Genomic DNA, 27,867 nt, shown 5'->3' on the forward strand with positions numbered 1-27,867 from the left:
GATGCCTGCCGTGTAATCCCCGTTTAATAAGGGACTCCCGCAGGCTGCATCAATGACAGGATCAAATAATGATGTACTGACTGTAATGATTCTGTCATCGCTTGAGTGCACTGCAAAAAGTAAAGCCTACCGTAATTCGTCAGCCGCTTACAAGCTTACAACAGATATGTGTCGGTTTAAGGAAACACTCATGGTCATGAATTCCCTTAGCTTTTTTTTAGTTTTTTTTTTTTAATATGTCGTTGTATATATAGATGGTTCATCCATACACCAACCAAAAGCTTGAGACCTTCACGATAAGTCCAATTGTACATGCTTCAATGATGTAGCCAATTGCACTTCCAGTGCTCACAAACACTTGTCCTGTACCCAGACTGAACACCAAGAGCATTCTCTTTTCCTGAAGTTGATGTTTCCACAGATCTACTCTGTAACCAGATGTGTTACAACCTGCCACTACAGAAGTCACTTGCAAAGTAACAAAGTTACAGCTGTTTTCATTTTAAATAGTCTTCAATTTAAAAAATTTGCAGTCTGATACAGAAGGCTAGGAGACCTGAACAATATGAAAGTGCTAGTCATTAATTTACAGAGATCAGGCATCACATAGTGCTATGAATTATCCAATATGCTACATATGAATACAGCTGTTGATACCTTACAAATGCCTCTGGTTGTTTTTCAAGGCTACTTGAAAAATTAATAACCTTGGCTTGTATGTACATAAACATGAGTGTTTGTTTATGCAGAAAATAATGTAGATTTCACCACTACCAGAGGTATAATCTTATTATGGCCATTTAGCCACCACAGCGATAATGAAATATTAAGTCCCATTATCAATTCTGACTGTTAATCCCCCAATTTTGTTTAAGTGGGAAAACAAAAAAACAAAAAGAGTTGCTGTCAATGTCTTCCCCTCCGCCGTGGGCTCCAATAGACAGCGTTGTTCAGAGCTTCTTCTCTTGCATCGTGCTCAAGTTCTTGGTTTGTTTTCCCCAGCCATTGGTTGCATTTTGGTTGCTCTCCCACATCTTCTGGTGCTATTTCCCATTTGACAGATTGAAGAATGACTGAGAAGAACCAGTTCTGGAACCACTACTTAAGGGAACAACACAAGCTTTTTTTCACTTCACTACAATCAGTCACATAGTAATAAAAAGTAGAACAGACGACTCAATTCATTCCCGGAGCGGTGCCTCCGAAGTTGAAAGTAGATGGCACCACTGGTGCCGTGAACTTGTATCCGCCGTGTTTCTCGATCATCTTGGATTCTGTAATTAGACAATAACATGGTCAAGTTTTACTGCTGCTCATCCCTTATTTACCGTGCAGCTTATGCTAGGTTAAACGCCGAAAGTGACAACTTTCAAGTGTGTGTCAACAATGGTAGAATATTAACACATAATACCGACACAAGAAAACTGTCAACTTAAATAGAACAGAAACAGGAGCAACTGTGACCATCACATTGAATAAACCCAGCATACACTTTCCCAATTTTTAAATTCATAATTTTTTTTAAGTTTAAATTTACTTTGCTAGCTGGACTCACAAGAATTTCCAAGTAAGAATCCATCTTACCAGACTTCAAGCTATGGATTTGTGGTAGGCCCACAAAGAGGCAACGGCTCAAAACCCACACTGGTGGTTACTAAAGAGGCTAGTGTAGATGGACTGAGTGTATGGTTACATTTGTAATTGATTCTCATGCCATGTCTTATGGTTAGAAGTTGAAGTGAGCCTGTGAAAGATGGTGACTGTTCTGTGCAACAAACCATGCAGCACATAAGGTTAGCAAACAAATGCATCAACGAATGAGAGAGACTCTCCAACCAGTCTGTGGCTCATTTTCTTCTCTTCACAGGACACTGCTTTGGCTCACACTCATTATCAGAGGTCATGAAGGATGATTTAAAAGTGCTGAGTGTAGAGCCTCTGTATGGGCAATGAATGCTACAGCATTTTTTTTATTCCAGGTATTCATTAAAAACAATAAAAATAAAAAAAAAGTCCCATGTAGAAAATTTGCTTTATTGTCAAACTGAAGAGCAGCATCAGAGTTTAATGGGAAAATTCCGGCATTGACTTGGCTGGTGCTCACCATGTGCTGCCCGTCTCTGGTCTGCAAGTGTGCCAATGTCATGAAGCTGTTTGCCCTGCTCCTCATCAAGGGCTTGTGTTAGTGCCTGGTACCACGCTGGGTCACGGCTCTGGATATCTGCATCACAGCGAAGAGAGGTCAGTGAATGATGTCAACATTTCCTTTTTTTCTCCTCGACTTTCTTTTCTGAACCAATTATTTCTGACTGAGAAGTGATTAACACATGCTCTCCATCTTACTCTGTAGTATGGCTTTGAAGATCTGATACTCGTCCACTAAGTTATCTTCATCATCTACAGCTGTAGTGTAGCCCTCGAGTGCCGTCTCTTCAGCATCATCCTCCTCCCAGTCTTCATCATCTCCGTCTTCTCCCGCCTGCTTTGCCAGCATCTCCAGGTACTCCTGACCTTCCTCATCAATATCATCTTCATCACTACCTAGCTCAGCCGCTGAAAGTTATAAAAAAACAAAACACATTTAAAAAGCACTCCTAACTTGGCCCATGCCACATGACAACACCGAGCAGTAAGTGTCTCACCATTGTCGTCCTCATCTTCTCCATCTTCGTCATCGTCCTCGTCGTCATTCTCATGCTCTGCTCGGCAGGCGTACGCCCTCTTGAGGCCACTGAAGAGTAGGATGGCTGCTGGAAGAAGCTGACCAGCCACCTGGTTGACAGCCTGAGGTCTGTGCTCGAGGTCGATGAGAGCACAGAGTCCTAGAATACACATCTTCCTGTCATGGAGACTGTGAAAAGAGCAAAAAGTTAACAATGTACTGATAAATACCAACACTAAAATAAGCGATGAGGACGACAACAGCTGAGTGAACAATATGCTGGAGATACAAGGTTTTGTCAGAACTGTCATGTGCAAAATGGAGCATAGATGGGCTTCTTTCAATTACAGAGCAGACTCAGCCCAAATTGTAAACTGCAATAGTGAAAACCTTAATCTTACCCGAGAAAGCAGTCGACATCTTTCAGCCACTGGGTTATGAAGTGGTTAGTGATTGGCTCAGTGTTGTTGGGAAAACGGAGATTCTCCAAAGTGTTGAGGAGAAGAGGGGGGCTGTAGTAAAGTGCAGCGATGGCCACCTGCAGGCACATGGTCCTCAGCTCGCTGGTCTTCACCTCCCGTGTCAAACGCTCCAGTGCAGCAGCCACAAACAAGGGCACGACCTGCAACAACAGCATGTAAAAGTTCTTATATTTAAACAACAACAACAAAAATACCTGTATGTTATTTCAGCTGCAGGCAATAATTATACATCTGCCTTTATTAGACACCAACCTGATCAATGCCGCGGCCTTTGCACTGCAGAATGATCACCTCTAACAGCTTGGCTGCGTGGCACTCTGGGTCCTCACCTGGATCTCCTGTCAAGACCTGTGCCAAGTCACAGTCAAAGGTAAATCTCAAAATGCACATTCCAACTATTCAGCTCGCATGGACACTCATTTAAAATATATAATATCTGCAGCATCATTTTACCTTCTTGCACATGCTATAGATAATCTCCAGGTATTTGGTGTCGGACAGGAGGGTGTCTGTATCAACGGTGACATAGTTGTGGAGAAGAGGCATCATATCTGAAAGAGAAAATGTAACACTACACAATTTACCCACTGGTCTCCACCTTTCATCTTTTAATGTTTAAACTCAGGACACAGACATAAAATACAGGCTTCATTTCTTTTATTCTTTCCCCACTATACACATACCTGTGAAGTAATCAAATCCATCCTGTTGGAAGACTTCGTACACAAGTGGAAGAAGGTGCCACATTTGTGGCGACACCTGCTGGCAGGTCAGGCTGTGAGCCAAGGACAAGATCTCCTCGTAGAATTCTGGGTAAAGTACAGAAGAGAAGTCAGTCACAAGCTAAACGCTGCCTGGCTATTACCAACCGGACCGTCTTAAACCAGGAACACAACGGTGGAATGTGGACGCTCAAGAAGAACCAGTCTTCCTCACCCAGTACGTGTTGTTGCAGGACAGTCCCAATCACCTGCAGACAGATGCCCTCAAGCTGCTGAGTGATCTGAAACCACACAAGTGTTGAAGGAAACATTTAATCATACACGAAGAGGATCAAGCTGTAGAGATAAAAATTGTGCACGGTTTAATCTAAGGACTTAAATTTGTTGTTTCACATCTGACCAATTATCAGTGCAACGTGTGGACAGCATACATTGAGAATAAACTGACTTGATTAAGAGGAGTAATACGTCATCATACGTCACAGGATAAACGAAAATAATTCCAGTTCTCTGTAGGAAATTGGTGGTATGATGCGGTCTAGACTACAGAGCTGTTACACAATCAAAAAAAATCCTCAATGCTTGTTCAAATCTAATGGCTTCAAGCAGCATCGGTGCCATGTTTTCCTTAGACGGGATGGCACCGTGCCCCGACACTATTTCTAGCGGCTGCCTCAGCCTCTGAGTCATTCTGAACACGGTGAGAACAGACCGTGTTCCCAGGAGTTGGTGGGTGGCTCGACTGTGTTGGCAGGAATGCAGTAGCAGACCAGAGCTGCTTCGCCAGAGGAAGTGGCACCGAGATGAGTGATCAGCCAGGAGAGAGTATGCGTGTGTGTGTGTGCGTGTCTGTGTAGGCAGCACACTTCGTGGCTTTGTTGCTCACCTCTTTGTGGTCCTCCACCACACTTAGCAATGTGTCAATGGTGTTGAGGATGCCCATGGCCGTCACAGCCTTGTCATCCCCTCCCTCCTCATCAGGCCCCGTCTGAATCACCTGGTTGAACGTCATTGCCTGTGAAAGACGGAACACGTTATGACTCCTTCAGTCATTATCCTTAACCACTTAGCCTCTCCTAGGGAAAAGGTGGGGTAACCTCTGAGTAGGTGTCCACTCAATCACAGGGCTAACACAAAGAGTGTTCCTTAAATTTGAACAACTTTGCACGGAGGTAAGAAGACCAAACCCAAACTTGATAAACGCTAAAGTTTAGTCTGCAAACTGCATCGTCATTTTCCCAAGCTCAACACAGTAAACAAAACAACACAGATGTTTTTATGGTTTACATGCATACAAAGAAAACATGGGAAACTGCATCATCAGAAAACCGCATGACTGCAGCATGATGATCCTGGTGGCTCAACTTGATTTTGTGATTTTGTACTTGAGTTTTTGTCAATTGATTGTAATTAGACTATCATTACTTTGTCTCAGTTTAATGCACTCATTCTGTATCCAGCCAAAGCAGCAGCAGATTTCCAGATTACAATTCAAATATTTGTTTTTCTCGTGGGGTCAAAGCTCTCCTGATTCACAACAGTCATGGGAGGGAGACCGCTTGGCCAGTCGGCGAAGGCGGAGGGATGTGATCGCGAATGTACAGACTCGACTCTGATTTCACTCACCAAGTGCTGTGTCATCTCCACTGCAATCGGAGTGACCTCCTCACTGTATTCACAGATCATCTTCTGGATGACATTGGTGAGGTCATCATTCTCCGTCTCCCTGACGATGTGCAGCAGTGCCTGCATCACTGGCCGGATGAAGGGTGTGATGTATTCTTTGGCTAAAAGACACAATAAAAACCTTTAGTTATACAAGGCTGGTGAATTAGACAAACAAAGGATTTTTGACAAAACAAAGCACGGGCTCCACAACTTTTCCTGCTCACCTTTCTCTTGGTTGCTGATGAGAACCTGCAGGGCTATAGCAGCCTCCACCTTAACTGGCATCTCGTTGTCATTGATTAGACAGAGGCGGGTCAGCTCCAGAGCGTTCTGCAGGTTCTGGTCACTTTTAAACTTCACCTCGCAGAAGTAATGCAGCACCCAGCAAGCCTATGTGAAAACGGGGAGCATGAGAAGACGTAGGAGGACGAACTAAAGCTGCGTGGCCGATTAAAAGCCACTTTTTTCAGCAGCCTGATGTCAGTCCATTATCGCTTACCCTGGCTCTCATGTAACCCAGTTCGCTGCGGAACAGGGGGAAGACGTGATTCTGCAGCATGAACTCCATCTGATCCTTGTATATCTTTTTCTGTGTCGGGAATGAAACAAAAAGGGTCAGTTTCCCGTTTTGCTCGGTGAAAATAAAAACACACGTCTTAATCTGTGAGTAAAGAACAGGGTTGGTCAGAGAAGTAACCAACTCAGATGAAAGCAGTATACCTTCAGCAAGATTTCAGCCAAAGAGCCTATCATGTGCAGGGCGCCATCCTTTTTCCTGGGGTCAGAGGCTAGATCAGTGAGAATCTGGTAACAGAAGCCCATACTCTTTTGCAGCACCTACACAGAGGAAGAACACAGAAACACACATTATCCATAATGTCCCCCTCCAAGAAAATGATTAATGGGAAATCTCTTTTATTTTTCCATTTTGGGAAGATAAATCTGCAAACAAATGATTCCCACACACCTCTTTCCTCTTGTTGCAGGCAGTGAAGAGGAGAGTCTGGGCAGCCGTTGTTGGAGAGATGAAGTCCTCGAATACGTCTAATGGGAGACGGCACAAATGAGTAACGGTTAGTCATCGCACAAGCACTGGATTCCTTTCGGATTACAGGGACCGGGTTTCTCTGCTCACCAAACTTCATGCGGATGTATTCATATGGATCCTCCTGCCACAGTTCCTCGTCGCTATCTGTGTAGCACATGAGCGGGAAAACCACATCCTGAATGATGCTCTGAAAAACAGAAGTCACAATTGTGGTTTTCCATGGCAGATATGGGGCGAGAGGTTTCACAAACACTTTTGCTTCTGCTGAAGAAGGTTAAAACCTAAAACTCTCAAACTGAAACTAGCATGGTTCTTTAATTTGTTGTCCAGACAGCAACCTGTTCATATATAAAAACTGCATTTCTACTTTCAGCTGTGGGTGAAACAGGACCAGCCAGCAGTGCCTCTATCTAATACTTCCTACCGTGACCATGACCAGCCTGACAATGGTGATGATGCACAGCTAATACAGTATATTACTATACAGAGTTATCAAACGTTTACAGGATACTTGACTGTTTGGTATTCATACCTGGATGTGTGGTTTGAGGTTTTTCCACGTCAGAGCGTGTGCTATGCCCTGGTTGATGTAGTTCAGTGTCTGTTGGAGAACTCTGGGAGCCACGTATTGCTTTTCCTTGTACTGGTATAAGACTTTGAGCAGTACCTAGCAGAAAATAAATAGGGGAAAAAAGAAATTGCGATGTTCACTCCAAAAACAAAGTCCTATCTGATTTGAGGGCGTCTGCTGACATTTTAAACTTCTTACCTGCTGTGCACCAACTGCATATTCTTTTAGGAAAAGATCAGCAAACTCTGTGTACTCTTTGGTGGTGTTGCCCGGGCTTCCATATCTGCAAATAGGGTTTAAGACAAAGAATGTCAAACACGTTCGCACATTTTATTAAACGAGTTAAGAGAAAAAATAGCAAGATTTTAACCTCTCAAAGATCCGAGCCAGGATGTGAAGAGCCCACTTCTTACACTTCCACCACGGCAGCTCAGGCCGCTCATCCTCGTCTATCTGCATCGTCTCCTGCGCACACAGAACAACGTTGGCGGGGGCAGCTTGTGGACAAGTTAACTGCATATTTTGTTAACCGGTTTGGAAATATTAAGGCAGTATGAATTATTTTTGTCTCCTTACTGGAGGCACATCCCTGTCCACTACTGTCTTCAGGATCTCCATCCACTCCGTCAGGTTCTGTCTGTTGATGAGCTCCAGAGGGAGATTGTACTGTGGAAAAGGACGAGATCGTACTTTCTAAGATACGCCAAATATCTTACTGCAAAAAGACTAAACACTTAGATATGATCAATCCACTGAATCAAATTGATTTAAATAAAGGGTGTGACAGTACCTGGAAGAGGGCATAGAGGATTTTGAAGATCTGTTTCTGTATGAGGACAGAGTCACTGGAGTGGTCAGGGAGCAGCTGGATGAAGCGTTCTTTCAACATGGGCATGAAGATGTGCATGGCAGCCACGAGAGGTTGACGTTCTTCCGGTTTCTTGTATCTGTTTGAGACAACAAGCCACACAAGCACACAGTTCAAACTCATGCCATGTGCTACAGGACGATATTCAATTAATTTAAGATTGGCAACTCTGACTTACTCGTAGTTTTTGACGAGCTGGTAAAGGCAGAGCAAGATTCCCAGCCATCCTGCACTGTTGTCTGACTGCAGGTAGAAGCCAATCTTGTCCACGATGGCCGTCCACTTCCCAGGGTAGTCGTGCTTGATCATGTGATGGATACATGTCGTCAGCTGAACCCTGACAAAGGGCAAAAGAAGGGCAGTTTGAGATCCAGAAAGTGACAAAATGTGAAGCGGACGTGGAAACACGGAAATGCAACCTGCTGAGCTCCGGTTTGTGGTTACCTGATGCGCTCCGGGGAGTGGATGATGGCCTCCACTATGTTGTCTCGGATAAATTGCCTGTCTTCCTCTGGGATGTTATTAATGGGTGTCTCTGTACCAGAACCATCTCCATCACTCCAGTGCTGGGTTATCATGTTTTTAAGGTAAATCACACCTAAACACACGAAAAAGACAGAAAAATTGTCATTAAAAATATTACAATGATAAAATTACTGACATCAGCATCAATTACTTGTGTTTAGTTAACCTAAATTCCCAAATCTAACCGTCATCTCAAACCCAGCCCTAATTCAGGATCTTGACCTCAAGCCTAACCCGTGCTGTCCTCTCGACCCTAAACTCAACCCCAATTTGGTCCATTTGTTTACAGGATATGAAACTAATTTAAGACAAACACACATCTGTGGCTATTATTTAATTGTTGCATATCATGCACATCGTAGGCCGTGACACTGTGCTGTACACAACCGTACGCTCTTCCCAGCTACGAGTGATCCAAGCTGCTCTATTGTTTCAGAATGTGTGACCATATGCAACTTCCCATCGTACCGCCTGCATCTACGCAATTATAGCTCTGTACGACACTGCAGTGTGAATTTAAAGCCATCTAAAGCCTAAGCTACAGAAATAAATTCTTCCATCTGTAGTTCAGTAGTTTTGAATGTGGCACCACGGTGTCAACTGGGTTCACATCTACCAAGTGGGGCCCCACTCTGACTTGTGTGGCTCGCAGGGAGAGGCATCTGAGGGAGCGGAGCAGTGAGGCAGACGTCAGACTGCTGACACAAATGTCTACACCACTGGCGAGGCCATCATAATCCGGCCTATCGTCGCTGACAGAGCACACCCCCCCACCACCACCTCACTCCCCTACGCCTGTGACCACCAAACTTAACTGCTGGCCAACGGCGCAAAGCCACTAAGAATTTGTCGTATAAATTAGATTCATGAGTAGGTGTAAAACACCTTCTTTAAAGTCTGGATTAATAAAAGAGCTGCAAGCTTAATCCATCTGCTCATGTATCAAGCTTGCAAATGAAACGGGAAACAACAAATACAGTAAATGCAACTTCAGGTGCAATGACAGATGTGTTACTGGGGTGGGCAGAGACCACATGTGTTTCGTACACCACAGATGCAAACCAATTATTTGTGGTCCTCATTTTTCACTGCTTTCAGCACCATGTAAACTTTCCTCTATCTGCTTTGTGCAGTATAAGCTGTGGCTCGGGGACTGCCGTTACCAAATGAATAGAGTCAGACGGCACTAATTCAAATACAATATAGCATCTTAGAGACAGACTGCTAGTATTGCATTTGATGTATTTATTCACAGAAGTTTGTTGGTTAAAAAAATTCAAAAGAAAAAATTATCTGCGTCGGCTTGTCCACCAGAATCAAGCCAGACAGGCTGTGAAAAAAAACAAACAAAAAAAACCTGGCAATCCTAAAAGAACGAACAAGTGCCAGCACAGTAAATGCACGTTTGTAATCCTTTTTGAATTTATTCCAGCAGCTTCTGTGCAGTCTGGAGGAGCTGCTACTCAATTCTGCTCCCTACAGCTGGAAAAGTAATTTATTGCACTTAAGCACAGCTCTCCAACAGCTTAATTTGCTATGAATGGGAGGTTGACACACAATGACTCAGATGCTATCTGTGCACTTTCTGCAACAACTTTCTGTCAAGATTTTGACTTTGGTCAAAGATTGTTTCCTCTTTAACACCTTCCTCGCTGAGCAGCATCTGACTGAAGCAAAACAAGCTATATTTAACCATCTCCACATGTGCACTGCACTTCAGCGTGGCACTTTAGCTTCACCAAAAAAAAAAAAAAAAAGTGAATTGCATACCATTGCTAAATGAGGTTTTATTTAAAACTATTATATAAGCAACCTGTTTCGCTCGAAACCACTAAGAGTATCTAGTCGACGTCCCAGCTAATGCAGCAGGAGTCAGAAGCGGGATTAAGTGGTTAAGTCATGAAATTCAACGTGCTGTAGAATTAGTACAGCGACAGAAAAATGTGCACAATGTGCTAGCATATACAAGATATGTTGTTTACTATAAATTACAGATTATACAAAAGGTCTTGGGTTCTGTAAAGTCTCTTCAGACAATATAAATTGTTATTGATGCTGCAATAATGACTTAGATGTTAGAAATCAAAGTGAAAGTGAGCTGTGAGCAGTCCATCTGTCAGCTATACCCATGTTATCCTGTAGAGGGTAATGGGCTAATGGAGCACATCTCAAGTGGCATTGGGTGAGAGCAAGGGTACACCATGTACAGATCAACAGTGTTTAAAGGTCTGCAGTGAATCAGAGACATGTAGTTCAGGGCATTTGTGACCATGTGGTTTACACTCCAGGCCAAGTTTTATATCAAATTCAACTTTTCACAATAGAGATCCAGTCTAAATCCATGACGTTGTTTGAGTCTAAAATAAACTTAATAAACATATTGATTTACCATTAAACTCAACTGTGTTACCAACACTGACAATGGTGTTATTCTTGTTTCATCTGGTTTCATTTTGTTTTTGTTTTTTAGTACTATTTTTATCTGTCACACTTTAGACTCACCTGCTTGCCTGACAGGCAAATCCAGCTGATCAGACATGGTGACACGCAGCAGAGTGGACACAAAGTTTACTTGGGTGTGGCCCTGTAAATCAGAAACAACAACAGTGGGTTTTAAACCTGTTAATAAACACACAATATTTGTTGGATGCTAACCATTCAGTTTTCCAGCAAGCAGAGTTGTGAATGTCCTGTTGGTTCTCCCACTAATATGTCCACCAGCATGGCCGTTTCAGGGACATTACGGTTAATAGACCGCCCAATAGCACTTTAATAATACCTAGTTAGAATGTGCAGCTATAACATTACAGGAGGCATATTTTCAACCTATCGTTCTTAGTCATTTATTGCAAATTGCTTCTGAATCAGAAAGCAAAGACAAATGTGGTTCTGAATAATGAAATTTCCATTTTCTTAAAAAAAAACAAAACAAAAAACACATTTGGTGTGCGTTCTGTTTCAAGTAATTTTTCATTAAACCTTTGAGCTGAACCTTTTTAACATAGCATGTTGCTTAGGGATATATCAACACCACTGCCGGGCAAGTGGCAACAACAGAGACTTATTACCTTTACAACACTACGAATAATTTGCACGCTGAAATAGTAACTGTATGTAGAATTAAAATCATGAGATGACCAAATGATAGATCAGATGTTTGTACATGTACGGCCAGTCACTAACAAGTATATGACAAATGCCAAACACCACACTGGTATGCAGGGCTCCACAACAAACAGCACTCTCTCTGGCTCTGATGTACCAATACATTTTATTGTGCAATGTACTATCAATCCTTGGACTCATTTTCATTTACCAATTTTTCATGAAAAACAGAGTTAGAGGTTATGACTAAGCAAAGGACTGTATTTAGGAAGCACATGTTCAATCCATCCTCCTCCAGAAGTGGTCCAGCAGGCTCCATTCAATGTGAACCATCAAATCATATGTGTGTGTGTATATACACATATATATGTATTTAAAAACAAACAAGCAAACAAACAAAAAGAGAACTTAAGCCCCTTGTACTGATAGACAATTGTAGAAAGTGCTACTCAGCATAAAATAATACAGCATTTATGTTAGAACTGTATTATCGTAAATAAAAGATCATAACTGTTGTACATGGGTACTGTGTAACAGAACATCAGATCCCAAACTGGACACTGTAATAAATTTAAAATACACAATAATGCCCACGAAGGCATTATCCCTAATAATTATTACGCCACTATCTCCTGGAAAGGATACTGAGAATTATAAGTAAAACGTTTCAAGCTGTTTAATGAAGGACACTGTCAATACGAAGATCGTTTTGGGGAATATTATTCATTATTCCTTATATGTGGTCAAGACGACGATGAAGTAATATGAAAGTCATTTTAAATCTGAACCACTGAATATCTTTCTGTGTCGGATGCACAAATGAGTCTATTATGATATGCTTCCATGCACATTTAAAGGTCAAATAGACAACAAATAACTGGCGAATGAGGACAGCTCCAACTACACGGCTGCCTTCAACCACATAATATTGCTAAGTCGGTTAACATTAGCTCACATGGTATTCGGCTCCTGTAAAACTCGATATTATCCTAACCGTTGTGAAACAGTTTTAAAGCGGGGGCTCAGATATTAACTACAGCGAAGATGGACAGCTTAGAAAGGGTGGAAAATGTCACTTTTACTCCCTTGTTCAACACTGTGTTCAGTTCAGGGCTCGTCACAGTGACACGTGAGCAGCAGCTATGTAGCCGAGCTAAGTCAGCTAGCTACCGTTAGCCACACGGCTAAACACCACCATCCCGCTGTTAAATAGCCCAACTAGGACATGTCCCGCATTTACCAAGACACACTTGTTGTCTACGCCGCCGTCCGTGTTGTTCCGATGCCGTGTCAACTCTGTAATGAGCCCAGACTGCATCGAAACAAGACATTTCTCTTAGCTCGTTTAGCATTAGCGCCACAGCTGGCTCAGGATGAAGCTAACGTTGACGTTGGTTCCTGGCACAGGAGTGTGTCATCAAAATTACAAAAACAAAAAATAAACGCCATATACTTTTTTTTATTGTCGTTCTAAATTGATGACAGGAATGGGGATAATAGAAGTCGAGCGGAATTTTTGGCCAGATCTGTCCGGGTAAAGGCAGCGGAGCTCAGCCTGCGTGATCGCACCATCTTGATGTTGTGAACGGCCGAGGCCGAGGCCGAGACCGCGCCACAACTGCCATCACCATCACCATTAGCGGCTCAACGCAACTTTTACCTCGTTCAGCTGTCGCTCCGCGGCCTCTCGCAGATTGGGGTCCATCGTACCCCGAAGGGCCTCGACCAAAGAATCAGGATCCATCACGAAAACTCTGCTTACGGCTCGGATTTTAATATTTCACAAGTCTATCAATTCCCAGTCACTGCGCACATGGACGCACGGCTCTCCGGTTACCCGGCGCGAAAGGAAGCAGTGAATGAAGTACCCGGATAGATCAGCGCCAAATTTGTGCAACACGAACATCCGGCTGCGACCGCAGGTCAATGGGAGTTGTAGTTCTTAGTGGCCATTATTTGGTTATTTTATTCTTTAAAAAACAAAAAAACAAAACGCAAGATATTCGCTTGCGTAAACTCAACATGTCATGCACAAAATCTGCATGTATACTTATAAACATTTTTGTTACACACACACACATTGTTATAGATTCTGGACACTTCTATTGTGGACACTTCCCACTTCCCTGTGACTGGTGGGGATGAGTGGGTTTTTTTTGTGCAGTTCAGTGTATTATATTATCTTAAATTAAGCTAGGTCTCATTTAGTACTCAATTGGGCAGGTATTACTACAACAACCATTGAATCCACCAGAGAATTAAAAATGAATATGAACAATGCCACACTGTGATAGTAGCCTTTGAATGACTGTCATATTAAATTTAACAGCATAAAATACAAATATTTTTTTGAAATCAATATTATATTTATTTTTTAATCATAGGTAGAAGAGGTGGTAAAAAGTAAACATTGAGTGAATTGGCATGAATTGGCGTAGTATTATTACTGCAGCCTTTCAGATTCAGGTATTGACTCAATAACACAAAAGTTAGAGAGATGTTTATTTTACAATGGCTATTGAAAGGTTTGTGTAAGGGCATGTGATGGAGGCTGCTGTTGAGCTCCTCACTCTGTTAGTTAGTGCTTGTATGGTCCTGTATCCTTTTCCAGAGGACAAGGCAACAAGTCTGTTTTTACTGATGCTAATCTAATATATTCAACTCTGCTTTTCTTAAATGCAGAGAATTATAAGATACAAATATAATCTTATATAATTTTAGCATTTAGGTCTAACAAAAAGTTAGCCATTCAATTGTTCATCCAATATGTGCATCATGAAGCACAGAAACACAGCATGACGGCATCCATGTTACTGAGGTGCAAAGAATTTGTGTCTCTGAGAGTGCGTGTGTTCCCCCGCTGGGGGCGCTGTAGTGCGGGGTGTCTCCAGGACGTGGAGGTGAAAGGTCAGCCTGTGTATCGTGTCACCGGCCAGCAGGCTGTCACTCAGTCACCACACACCGGTGTCATTCCACTCACCGGCTGTTGCTGCTACACAGAAACTCACCCGTCCCCAACCATATTTTAGAAAATGGCCAAAAAGCGGAGAGAAATACGAGAGACCGACGGTTTGTCCTCAGCACAAGAGGAGCTGAAGACGAGGGCTAACGACTCCCGAGTAGTTAAAGGTATGTTAAATATGGCGGCTAACTGATAACATATAAGGACAGGGAACTAAATAGTTGTATTTCACAAAGGTTGGGCAATATAACTTCTTGGCGACGTCCTTCAGCCCTGTGAGCATTTGGTAGCTGGAGCTAACGATAGCTTTAGCTGACTAGCTAAAATTAGCCCTCTACGAGATCGGTGGATCAAAAGCGCCAGAAGTAAAGCAAGACAATTAAAGGCTCAATTAAACGGACAACTTATAATCAGCGCTATAAGCAAAACTTAGAATTTTTGATTCATTTAACTCATCTAGTCAGATAAATGGCTGGCCAACAAAGGCTGTCCCACGACCAGCTGTGGGGGATCGTTCAAATTCAGGGGTGTCAAACTCGAGGCTCGTGGACCAAAAGCGGCTCACCAGAGGGTCTAATCTATAATCTATAAATTGGACCGGAACTAGTAAGGAACTGAAGTGAAGGCAAACATGTTTAATCAGTGGCAAAAGGACACATCATCTCTACAGTTAACTTAAATTCACAAAAATCATTGTTGTTCTCAGTACTGAAAAAATGCTCCCTTTGATGACATATAGCTGATGTATGAATATATAAATAGTATTTTACTACTGTTGTAGTTGGTATAATATCTGTCGGCATCTATATATTCAGTTTGATTATTTATATTTGTAAGACTGACCTAAAAAGTACAATATTTAGCTCATGGAAATATTCAAGTCCGGCTCGAATACTTTAGGATTCATACTCTTTCATACATAGCAAAGGCACTTAATTACATTTTACTACCAGCATACATTTGGGCAACTTATCACAGTTCAAAGAGCCCTTCATTTAACCCAAAGCAAAGGTACAGCAGTGATGTATTTATCTATTTTAAGATAAAAACCTAATCAAAAACGTTAGATCTTCCACTGTACATAGAACTCCCTCAGCCCATTGACACTGAATTACATCTGAGCTTTTAACTTGCTCCAGTGTTGTGTTTAAGCGTGTTTCCTTCTGAACTTTACTCTGTCTTGTTGTCAGTTCAGTCACCCCAGATAAGACGGAGACTGACAAAATTAAATAAAGTTACAAGGGTAACCAGAATAGCAGAGTATCAGAGAGAGACAAAAATACACTTAATAGCTGATGGCAAAAATCTGTTGTGAAGATGTTCAATAGTTGTACCAATTCACAATACCAGTTGTTACTAGTTATCATTTAAATGGGGACTAATTATCTTAGGTGCTGGGTACCTACAATAACTTTCTATGATGACAAATGTTTTCTGACAAATGATTATCCTTTGACACAGATATATCGTATGTATGTACCAGTGGATGTTGCGCTGTGTTAAAGTGCAGCTTTTTGGCCCAGATACAGACACCCTAAGGTGATTTCAAAGTTGGCCTTGTTGACATCGGTTTGGTTTGGTGTGTCCATACCTTCGCTGTGTCGCAAAGATGTGTATGATTTAGTGACATTTAGTGTGGAGGTTGCAGGTGATTTTACACCAATGAAAACACCATTTTAAAAACTACTGTCCACTAATAGAACTTCCCTTCTACATACTAGTTAATAGTCTTCAACACACCACATATATCTAATGATAAACTGGATAAACAGTGTATGTAAAAGTGTAACTGTGTAAAAATGTTTTTATAAGTGATGTTTCTTTCTCCTTCATCCTCCCTCCTCCATGCATCCTGGAAGCAGGTGATGTTCTGTTAGAAATCCCGATGGAGTCATTAAGCAGTCATTATTAGTGTTAATTTGTTACACATAATTTGCCTGTAGCTGCCTGGTTTGTTTCTGCATCATATTATTAGTTTGTTGCAATTGTTTGAAGTAGACAAAAATACTAATATTCCCTTCACTGGCATAACACATGTAGCTGACATCTGATATCGCCAGATGTTGTGGTTTCCCCTTTGCATCGTGTTTATTAAAAGCATGATTACACAGACTGTCTCAGCAACAGCAAGAGTCTGTCTCACGGGGAAGACTTGGTTCCCTGTAGGGGCTTGAAACGTGATGCAAAACACTTAAGAAAGTTACACAAGGCTCCCTTGTAGCTAGCTTGTATGTTTTTACAGTAAACACTTCATTTATTGACTAAATAACTTATTCTCTTTCTCCACAGAGGCTCAACAGAGTGCAGGGGGGTCAGCACGCAAGTCACTTTTGATTTTGGTGTCCATCTTTGCTTGCTCTGCTTCAGTCATGTACCTGGTGTACAGGAACTTCCCAGAGCTTCCTGAGTAAGTTGCTTCATTAAACTGGGTTAAATCTGAGGGGTGACAATGTCCATCATTGGAAATTAAAACAACATAACCTTGGGAATTACAAAATGATTTGCATATGACACAGTAAAGCAGCTTGTTATATTTGCATGAAAGACTTGTTAGAGCGTAAGGAATTATTTTTTATTTTTGCTCTTATGCATTCAGATCTGCTGTTGTCTACAAAGTTATACATTCACATTCATTAGCGGCAAGGACAGAAAACCTGACATTATTTTAAAAAGAACAATGTCATGTAGGTATGTTATGGAGGTAGCTTTCTACTAAAAGTAAAACTGTCATTATGAGATGAGATTTTGAGTGATTCTGTAATGTTTAGCCAGAAAAAAATCATTGAAGATGGTTGTTAATATGTCACCAAACAAAGAAAGGTCACACAGAATGCAAATAATGTTGTTGTGAGAAACCTTGAGATAAAGGTCTGAACTAGGCCGAGTTAAGTGGACGCCATTTTCTCGAATCCTCAGTCTGAATACAGTGTCTGAGATGGGCGGTATTTATCATCAGACAAGGTCAAACTGAGGATATGATGTTTGCAAATGCTGAGGTACAACTTAAAGTGGCAGTTTTGTATGTGCATTCACCAGTAACTTAACTAAATGCCTAATCGATAAATTGTCATTTTTCAAATTTTAGAACAGGTTTCGGCAAATGATTGACTTCTAATTAAACATAAAACATGAATAGATACAAAATGTTTTGTTTTGTGCATAGTGTTAAAAGCCATGATTTGTAGTTTAACCTCTACACACCATGGACTGCATACAAAGATGGACAACGTGTCAACTCCATAAAGTTGTGTTTCTTTCTGTTTACATAATCCTCACTATGTTCTTGCAAGTGTTCATTTTTTCTAAAGTTCAGTTTGAAGTAGTTATCTCATGCTATAAAAATAAGAAGTGAAGTCATGATGGCTTCTATTGTTTGTTTTCACAGTGATGAAATGGAGAAAATCAAGATCCCCAAAGACATGGATGATGCCAAAGCTTTGGGAACTGTGTTGTCCAAATACAAAGACACCTATTACTCTCAGGTGTTGGTGGCATACTTTGCAACATATGTTTTGTATCCTTGGAGAAAATATATGTTATTTATGGTTAAATGTATTTCAGATTTGTTTCTATAATATATTCAAAACTAAAACCTTAATGTTAACCCCAGCAGTGATTTATTTGCTATTAACTGAGGTCAGCATTTTACCAAAGTATTTAAGTTGGCAGGAGTATCACCTGGAGGTTCTTCATCCTCAGAGGCAGCCATGACTAACACTGACCACAGCTTTGTCAGAGTTGATTAAAGCCTCACACTTTAAAGCCTGATGGACACAAAGTGTAACTAATGCACGGTTTATGCTTCTGCATCAATTTGACAGCATATCTACAGTGACACCACAGACCGTAACTCCGTAGCCTGTTGTGCTCCCAGCCAGAAATGTAATTGCACGTTGTGCCAATGCAGACCACAACAGCTGTGATTAGTTCACTTGGTAATAGCGTATTTCCACTTTACTACTACTACTACTACTAGTTGCCATTGCTGAAGGTGAAACAGAAAGTAAAAAAAAAAATAAAAGATCCGATTGGCAGTAAAAAAAAAAAGAAAGATACGGCACCGAATAGTGTTTGGGGGGCATTTACACAGAGCGAGCGAGACCGGCGACCGGCTTAGGCTATGTGCAGAGTTACGGCATCTATGTCCCAGAGAGACATAAATTACGCTTAAGTGTGGCCGAACAAAACCTTTACAGTAACATTTCCTCCATCAAACAGAAATGACCTGAGTCTGCTAAATCTGCCAATTCATCTCAAGCTAACAAACAATTTCCACACACATCCCGACGTTTTGCTGCTGGACACATGTCGAACCCCGGTGTCCATAATGTACAGGTTCAGTAGTAGATCCAGCAGGACAGAGTGCTTTAGATAATCTGCCTTTTAATATAGTTAATATTAGTGATTGTTTGTTTGGTTAAACTTGCATGTGTCTGTGTGATGACACTGGGTTTTTGTCATCTACCTTGACTCATTTGTCAGTCTCCAGACATTTGCGATCCCCGGATCAATCTTCCTCAGCATCCTGTCTGGATATCTGTACCCTTTCCCCCTGGCTCTTTTCTTAGTCTGCTTGGTGAGTAAAACATTAAAAACAAATGGTGTGTTGTATAATGAATTGTGCACTGAGATCAGACTCTCTTGGGTATGTAAGGATTGAATGAAACACTTCTGTGGGAAAAATGGATTGTGTCTTTTTACACAGATCAAACAATACTCTTTGGTCTGCTCAGGACTCTTGTCTTTGATGGAAAAAACCTGTTCAACAAGAGTTCTTTTGTTGTCATTTTTGTTTTTAACAATACTGTGATGGCTGAGAGTCACCAGTTTGACATCAGCCGAGTGCATCATATGATGTGACTCCATTGCATTATAGTCAGCTGGGGACAGTCTTAGTTGGATTTTTTTCTTCTTTTATGCAATCTTTGTTGTGTCGACCGCAAGCACAAGATGTTCTCGTTCCAACTTAAACGTGATGTCTGTCACACAACAGGTTGTGATTAAAGTGTGGAAGATAACTGTAATTACTTCATCAAACGCACAACTCTGCTGCTAAAACTTTAAGCAAATATTTAAATATCTACATATTTCTTCCATTGTTTTACACCAAATCATGAGGTGGAAGAAGTATTCAAATGTATTGCATTATTGTTACAGTTAAAACAACACTGACAGGAGACATTCAGTTTACACTGATCAGCCACAACATTGAAACCACCGACAGGAGAAGTAAATAACATCGACCATCTGTAACAATTCATTGTTCGGCTGGGAAACATTCGGACCTCACATTCATGTGGATGTTACATAGACATGTACCACCCACCTAGACCAGACCAGACCAGACCAGACACCCCCGCCCCATGTCCCATGTCCCATGGCCATTCTCTGATGAGTCACAACTGTTGTCGAGGCATAAGGGTGACCTAGACAACATTAGGAAGGTGTTCATAATGTTATGTCTGATCGGTGTATAACTGATACTTGAAGAAGATTTTGCATACTCTGTTTTTTTTATCATGTTGCATTCTTCACATGCGATGCACATAAAGTTGATACATGTTCCATTTCTTCTCCGTTGTCAGGTTGTGGTTGTTGTTGTTTTTTGTCCTTATATGCTCCACCGAATCATCCTTTATTTTGTCTCTTGGCAGTGCTCTGGCCTGGGTGCTTCCTTCTGCTACATGCTGTCATACTTGGTGGGCAGGCCCATGGTCTACAAATATCTCACAGAGAGAGCACAGAAATGGTCCCAGCAGGTGAGAAAAGACATCTGGTTTTATCCATATGTGATAACTTGTCGTTAAGACACACCTGAACAATCGAACAATATATCGCTAATGATTATATTTATTACTGGCTGATGTGATTGTTATATCTACAACAGTCTTATGCATTCGTGTAACTTCATCACTTCTTTCTGGCAGGTTGACAAACATAGAGATCATTTAATCAATTACATCATCTTCCTGAGGATAACCCCCTTCCTTCCCAATTGGTTCATCAACATCACGTCCCCAGTCATCAATGTGCCTTTGGGTGTTTTCTTCATCGGTACCTTTCTTGGTAAGGCTGTCCCTCTTCTGTTGTATTTTTACTTTGGTCAGAAAATTAGATTTCTCGACTCTGACTCACCTGTGTTCATCCCGGCTGATTGACAGGAGTGGCACCACCGTCCTTCGTAGCCATCAACGCAGGCACAACACTGTACAAACTGACCACAGCCGGTGAAGCTGTGTCCTGGAACTCCCTGGCTGTGCTCGGCGTCCTCGCCGTGCTCTCCATCCTACCTGTCTGCTTCCAGAAAAAGCTGCAGCAGAAACTAGAGTAGAGCACGAAAACACCTCAGCACCTCATCTGCTGGCTGATCCAGACATCCTCTTCTCCTTGGCTCAGGAACATGCAGCTGTCGCTCCCCATCGGTCTCAACGGCTGGTGCGCTGTTGGTAGAGGAACCTCTGAGCACTGGCACAACATGCACTCATCGACCACAAAATGCATGCAGTGGTGGCTCCTAATGTTAAGTAAAGTAATATCCAGTGGCCGCTGCTTGCATAGATGTTTTGTTTCTGACTCATATTGTTAATTGTGGCACAACATGTAAATAGGAGAAACTGGTTCCTTTTTTTATTTAAGACATTTCTCATTATCATCGTATAATTTAAAGTGCTACTTGTAGCATGATTTTATAGTGGAGGTAACAGTTGGTCCATATGACCCAGTGTGTTTCCGTTTTCTTGCTACTAACTACTGAATACGAAGTCAGCAGTTTCCTGTTGAGGTTTGAACTTCTGTCTTTTAAATATACTTTGGCAGTAGCATATCATGAACATCATCCTGTCAGTAGCACCTTTAACTCCTACTCCCCTTTATATGTATTTTAACATGCTGGTGTTCAGTTTCCTGCTAATCAAATCTACCACCACAGCAGTAACAGTCCCACTACTCATTGTGTTTGACACTTGGTGCTTGCTTTGGCAAACAGAGAAAAATTAAAATGTGAACTGAGATGTGGGTGCCTTCCCATGTTATTTCTGAAAATGTTCTTGGATCCACTGCCACACAACTTCTCCTCCTGTCCCTCTCCTCTGTCCAGATTTATTGCCTAAAGCAGCACTCACAAAGAACAGATTAAATTGATGTAATATTTTCTCACACGACATCCAAACTGCAGGGTTTTAAACTCTTGTATTTTTTAATTAAAATGGAAATATCCAGTTGATTATTTCAATTCATTGATATAGTGTGGCAACATGCTCGTAACAAAAAAGAATGATATTGTTCTTGGAAGTACAAAATATTGAGGAGTTGATAATGATGCAATTATTTGTGCTTACTGTGATTATGGGATTTGCTATGTTAGTACAAAACTTGTTACGATGTCCACATGTGATACGCCAGTGCCCTCCATTAAGAGTGCCAACAGACTGTGAGACATCCAGGCCTTGCCTTGCTTTTACTGCTTCCATTTTTTAACAGAGGAAATGTATTACGATGTCTGAATTATGTAGCCAGTCTGCGTTCTTTCAGTTGTTGGGGACACCTAACTCTATGGCCCGTGATACAAAAGCTGGTTTCATTCAAGTCTTCATAGATGTGTTGTCTCTATGGTAACCTTCCGGTTTTTAGACATCGATGCAGTGAATGTCCATGCAGGAATCAAATCCTCAACAAAAGACTTAAACCTCATTGTTGTGCATTTTGAGATTTCCTGTTTTATTTCAATGTCTTAATACACAACAGATTTACTGTACTACTGCAAGATTATTAACATCTCAGATTAGCTATGATTCCATCAACATCCAGTCATTAAAAACTAGAAACTAGTTGTTTTTACAGTTCTTACTGTAACTGTTTTATCTGTATTTTATTTTATTTTACTTAGAAAATGGACCTTGAGTGGGCGATATAATACTACAGAGTCCTTAAAAAGTTTGTCTTTTTATTTAAATAGAAACTACAATTAACTTATCTGTCCTCTGTCATGCCAATTTTGCCAATTTTTATTTGTTATTGTGTTTGCTTAAATATTAAAACATAACAAATACTCTTGACTTTATCAGCATAATGTAAACTCAGATAGCTTGTTTTCTTCCTTTAACCCAATCAAAGATCTGTGAACATTTCAAAAGCAGTATTATTTTGTACTAAGCAGTGATGTATTGCAGTATGAAGTGTTTACAGGTTGCAGATTTATGTCCTATCTAAACAGATTTGTTTTGTTGCTGTTTTTAAAATGTATTTATTGAATCATTAAAATGATCTTTACAGAATATGGTTTTCTGAGGATGATCTGTAGAGAGCACACGATTAACTGATGATCAGTAGATGTGGCATTTCCTCACTATGATCCATTAGGATGTGGATCAACTTGATTCTCTTGAACTGTTTTAGACTACAGAACAAGCAAGCAAATCAGACAATTGCTAAACTAATGCTGACATATTCATTTTTATTAAACTCAACACAAATATTACAAAATAACAGCAAGTGGCAAAAGTAAATCTCTTGAAAACAGAGTGAAGGGTTAATGCCACCAGGTGGTGACATAGTAACATCGGATGATGCTCCAATATACTGTGGCAGGAGTGGATCTTTATAAAAATATATTAGCTTAGAGATTTTTTTTTTTTTTTTTTTTGAAGTAAGTAAAAATAAAATAAACAACAAAATATACAGTACTGAAAACAGGAACTGGATCCCTCTGTAGATATGTAACAGGTAACCTTAGTTTGATTAGATTAGACTCCTCAGACTGAAATTAAATTTACTTTGTGATTGTACTGTTTGTACTGTGTGATTTTTATTTTATTTTTTAAAACATGATTTCATCATTCAGGCTTATTTTTCATTTATTTCATTTCATATTTTTACCTGTCATGCACAAACACAATTGCAAAACACATTTAATAAATTTGAATTGATTTTTACAAATTATATTGATAAAAGAGTAAGGTGAAAGGTCTTACTTCTGGTCCCAATGTTCAACATATATCTCAATATATAATAATTCAGCGCAAAATAAGCAGCATTTGGACATATTAGTGCTAGTGTTACTTCACATTGTATTTTGTATTAATTCTGGTATGTAATAGTATAGATTTCCCCCCACTTAGTATTTTTGTACACACTGTTTTTTACCGTGTGTACTTGTTAAATCCTCTGTGTACTTTTCCTTTTGCGTACTTTGTTGCAAAACAGGTTTCGTGTTTTTAAATGCGTTTTATTTTGAAGGGCGCTTTATTGTGAAGGGCCCGGGCTGGATGTGTCCCTCCCTTCTCCGCCGCTGCTGCTAGCTAAACATCTTTGCTCGGTGTCGGTGTCGGTCGTGATTTTCGAGCTTCGCAGAAACGTATCACCAGTAATGGCAGGGAGAAATTACTTCTCCGAGCTCCTTTAATATGCTCTCTGTTGAGGGGCTAAGGGAACCACCGGACCAGTCTCAGAATGACCACCGGCTTCAGCTCCGGTTCCTGCCGGTTCGCAGATTATTTCGTGATCTGCGGACTCGACACCGAAAGCGGTCTGGAACCCGACGAACTGTCCGGTAAGCGCGTTAGCCGTGGAGGTAACGTTAAATGTCGGGGCTGATGCAGGGGTAGAAAAAAAAACGAAGGGAGGAATATATAATAATAATATAACGTCGGGGCAGCGTTATTATTTCGTCCTTTCACACTTTATTAATTCGTACATCATATGGTTATTTTGAACGACACACGGCGAACATGACGTTAGGCCTGGCGCATCTTCTCTCAGCCTGTTTGTTTCAATTGCTGGCGAGTAGACAGGGAGGATTACTGGCTGGTAGTGTCTGTTTAACGCACTGACATTTAAATAAAATCACTGTCAACGTGTTTTTACACGCCGTGTATATTCAAGTGATTTAAAGTCATGTTGAGATATACGTTTTATGTGAGCAGCGCTTGCACTTAATTGTGGCATTGTTGATGGTTAGTTGACTAACACTGATGTGGGTGAATGTGGGTGAATGTGGGTGAATATGGTTGTCATAGTAGCTGCTCATCTGTCACCGATACGTTGATATGTAGAGAAGACTACAATTTTGCAACACGCCCAAGCAGATTAACCTGTCAGATACCCCAGAGGAAAAAATGTCCCCCTTCCTGTCGTTGACATCGGTAGCACCCAACAGAGATCCACGATGTGAATGTAACCCTTCCTCCTGGGGCACACCCTTCACTTTCATTAATAGCCTGAAAGATTTCATACAGTAGGCTGTGACACTCCGGGAATCTCTGTCCTGGGAGTGTGACCGGTTTGATTATAATCCGTACACACCAACACTTGTACGTGTCTAATGTATCTGCATGTGAAACTGTGACATTGTGAAAAAGAAATCTAGCCACAGCAAAAGATGATAGATTGATACCACAATGACACATCCACCCATTTGTTCATAGAAGCACGCTCACATTCGCACACCAGTGTCGAGCTCTGGGAGCTGATCACGGTTCAGGGTCTTGCTCAAGGACACTTGTGGCATGTGGTCCATGGTACTGTAGTACACCATGAGATACACCAGTGAATGTGTATGCACCTTAATATAACAGTCCTGAACTGAGTCTCTCTCCATGTCTAATGCTCAGTTTGTGCTGAAAACAAGTGCTAACTCAACGGTACGGTCGTTCTGGAGGATGTACTTTGTGGTGCTGTTAAGCTGGATTGAACTAAACACAATAGGGTTCTAAAGGATCTAAAATGAGGTTGTCAAAATAAAAGAAGCACAACGCAACACAATTCGGTACTCCTACAAACCGCAGCCTCCGAAATGAAAACGCAGGTGAATCAACAGCTCTCTCAGTTATTCTAAACCAAAGCGGAACATCATAACTTACCTAAGGTTTATTATTATTGAAGGGCTGAGCATGTACTGAGACACAATACCAGTTTACCTGTCATAGAGAGACGCAGTATACCGAAGATATTTTACCATGTGGTAATTTTGTATTTCTTAACGCAACTTTTTTGTTTAATTTACATTTTGGTATGTACAGCTGACAGTGGGTCATGAGAAGTCGTACTTTGAGTTTGCTAAACTGCATCGCAAGCTGCAGGTGTTTAGTGCTAAACTAAAACTTAATATAGATTTACAGATGTGCTCAAATACTGAAATGTATGAAGGCATGTATTGGCAGTGTTTTATGATTGTTGTTTTCCTGTCTCTATTTGACGTTGTCAAGGCATTGTTGTTTCTTGAGGTTGCTTATCAAGAAGTTCATCCTAATGGGGGATTAATGATGTAACAATTAATACTCTTTGTCACCTGGGACAGACCCAACACTAGACTTTTGACACTGGAGGTTTGTGTCATGTAAAGTTTCTGTTGATTACCAGGCAGCTCCATCCTTTCCCTCATTTAATGTCAGGGCTTTCCACAGTAGCACCTTTGCTAAATAGATATCCTGGGGAAACCCTGACCACTGATATAAGCAAATGGTCTACTCATCTTAAATGACATTTACATTTGAGCTGTCGTACACGTTGTGAGAGATAACAAAATACTTACTCATGCTGCACTTAGACTCCTCATGTGCTTCTGTAGGTCATTCCGGTGTAAGTCTACCTAGGTGATCTGCCCTTTAAGCCTGTGGAGTAACCATAAGCCCTTGTTTGACTGGGGTTATTCTACTTGTGGTTTCATAAATCCAGTTAGTTCAGTTAGCCCAACTTAAATATCAATGTTTTTTCTAGACGACTACTGTTTACCCAACAGTGATTAACAGTTAATCTCTATTCTGTTTATTTTCTCTCTCATATCAGTGTGATTTATTGTGACTCAGCAGGTAGCGAGAGACCCGGAGAGTTGCGGATGCCTTTGAAAAAAAGTTCTTTCTTTCTTTCGTTCTTTCTTAAAGGGTTAACCCAACCAAAAAAAATCATTTCACTTCTCAAAGACTCAGCCCCTTTACTTCCTATTTTTACTTCCTTTAATCAAGTTCCTGTTTGAAACTTAAGAACAAATTCACTTTGAAAACACATGTGTGCATGTAGCAGACACGAAAGAAATGTCCATAGTATTGCAGTCGCATCTTGTCTTCCTGGTTTTGCGTGAAAAGCTTTAATTTTCTACTTTTCAAAGTAAAGCTTTTACAGTATCTTCAAGAAAGCAAACACAGTCAATATTGGTGTGGATAGAAATATTGGTGTGTGATTGCCATTTTGGAAATGTAGCTTGATGCTATTGTGTAGTGTAGACAAGTTCTTTTGTGTATCAGTAGAGCTGAATAGACCACTCAGACACTAACATGATCAGCCATTTCAACAGCATGTTGAACATAAATAAGTATAGATGAAGTACAGCTATTATATCATCGTGTTAAATCACCTTTCACGCTTCCTTAAAAGCATGGGGATGTATATTGTTTTTCTAGGCAAGTGATAAGGTTCCTTTAAAGTCTCTTTGACTTGACAGAAATGGAACCACATAAACTGATGTTGCTCTACATACTGCCTGTTGTTGCTGTTTACTGTAGAAGGTGGTTAGGGGCTTGCCCTCATCAGCTTTTTCAGCTATGAGCTGAAGAGAGGAAATGGTGTGGAAATTCCACTCTTATAGGTTACATATGATTATGTCAGCTAAACAGGTGTTGCTGATATACCTAGAAGTTTGCTTGTTATTCATGAGAAAATCGATTAGAAAGGGCCTCCTGGTATTAGATTTTCAGCATTATTGATTCGGTAGATTTCATTGTCTTCGCTGAAAGATCCAGTACTTTTCAGTGTCAAATCAATACACAGTAGGTACTTCAAATTAGTGTAATGTTTCTGTTGATGTGTATATGTGTTTAGACAGGTAAAACATACGACTCAGAGTCAACACTTTAAACTTTGAAGATTAATGTAAGTAAAAGACTATCAGTTGCAACTCTAAAAAAATACATAGTTCATTGCAACTGTAATTGGACCTCGGAGCTTTAGTCACATAGTAATTATTGTAATTGCTGAACAGATTACTACACATTATTTAGACTTTACACACACAATGATGTAAAGGTTTTACATTCATTCAGGTCTTAATCTGACAGTTCTGATAAACGCAGCACAATGGGCCCAAATCAAACTCTCCGTAGTATATTTCTCACGTACAGTGAAACACAAAGAAATGCCCAAAACTTTCTTTCAGCACAGCATTTGGCAGCACAGCGCAGACCTGATTAGCATATGCATGACCCTGCAGCCTCACAGGCGACTCTGGAAACACACAGAGCTGAGGGACATAAGTACACTTGCAGA

The 27,867-nt window shown here is 40.8% G+C and overlaps 3 protein-coding genes across 6 annotated transcripts in view; 2 read left to right on the top strand and 1 right to left on the bottom strand.

The window, feature by feature from the left end:
- Window positions 1-211: 211 nt before the first annotated feature.
- On the bottom strand, window positions 212-13,512 carry ipo7 (importin 7). The gene is made up of 25 exons (XM_047579924.1): window positions 13,312-13,512; window positions 11,049-11,130; window positions 8,466-8,619; window positions 8,200-8,358; window positions 7,944-8,100; window positions 7,730-7,819; window positions 7,524-7,618; window positions 7,352-7,436; window positions 7,115-7,249; window positions 6,670-6,769; window positions 6,502-6,578; window positions 6,255-6,371; window positions 6,034-6,123; window positions 5,759-5,924; window positions 5,493-5,653; window positions 4,753-4,881; window positions 4,081-4,147; window positions 3,828-3,953; window positions 3,598-3,695; window positions 3,397-3,492; window positions 3,064-3,284; window positions 2,643-2,851; window positions 2,344-2,553; window positions 2,105-2,221; window positions 212-1,274 (listed from the first exon to the last, which is right to left on the bottom strand). Exons 1-25 carry the CDS (start codon window positions 13,393-13,395, stop codon window positions 1,177-1,179), a joined length of 3,123 nt encoding a protein of 1,040 aa, XP_047435880.1. The 5' UTR covers window positions 13,396-13,512; the 3' UTR covers window positions 212-1,176.
- Window positions 13,513-14,552: 1,040 nt separating this feature from the next.
- Window positions 14,553-22,886, top strand: tmem41b (transmembrane protein 41B). Its single transcript, XM_047581198.1, has 7 exons — window positions 14,553-14,780; window positions 16,903-17,020; window positions 17,999-18,127; window positions 19,096-19,189; window positions 20,268-20,372; window positions 20,541-20,679; window positions 20,775-22,886. Exons 1-7 carry the CDS (start codon window positions 14,684-14,686, stop codon window positions 20,942-20,944), a joined length of 852 nt encoding a protein of 283 aa, XP_047437154.1. The 5' UTR covers window positions 14,553-14,683; the 3' UTR covers window positions 20,945-22,886.
- A 1,009-nt stretch (window positions 22,887-23,895) lies between these two features.
- Window positions 23,896-27,867, top strand: part of dennd5a (DENN/MADD domain containing 5A) — a 30,779-nt gene continuing 26,807 nt past the window's right edge. For 3 of the 4 annotated variants that reach the window (XM_047580137.1, XM_047580139.1, XM_047580138.1), the window contains exon 1: window positions 23,896-24,160. In XM_047580137.1, the coding sequence (XP_047436093.1) occupies window positions 24,061-24,160 (100 nt within the window). In that variant the 5' untranslated portion in view covers window positions 23,896-24,060. The remainder of the gene's footprint in view (window positions 24,161-27,867) is intronic. The other variant, XM_047580140.1, reaches the window with a different exon arrangement.

Source organism: Mugil cephalus, chromosome 3, assembly GCF_022458985.1.
Source record: "Mugil cephalus isolate CIBA_MC_2020 chromosome 3, CIBA_Mcephalus_1.1, whole genome shotgun sequence".
NCBI lineage: Eukaryota > Metazoa > Chordata > Actinopteri > Mugiliformes > Mugilidae > Mugil > Mugil cephalus.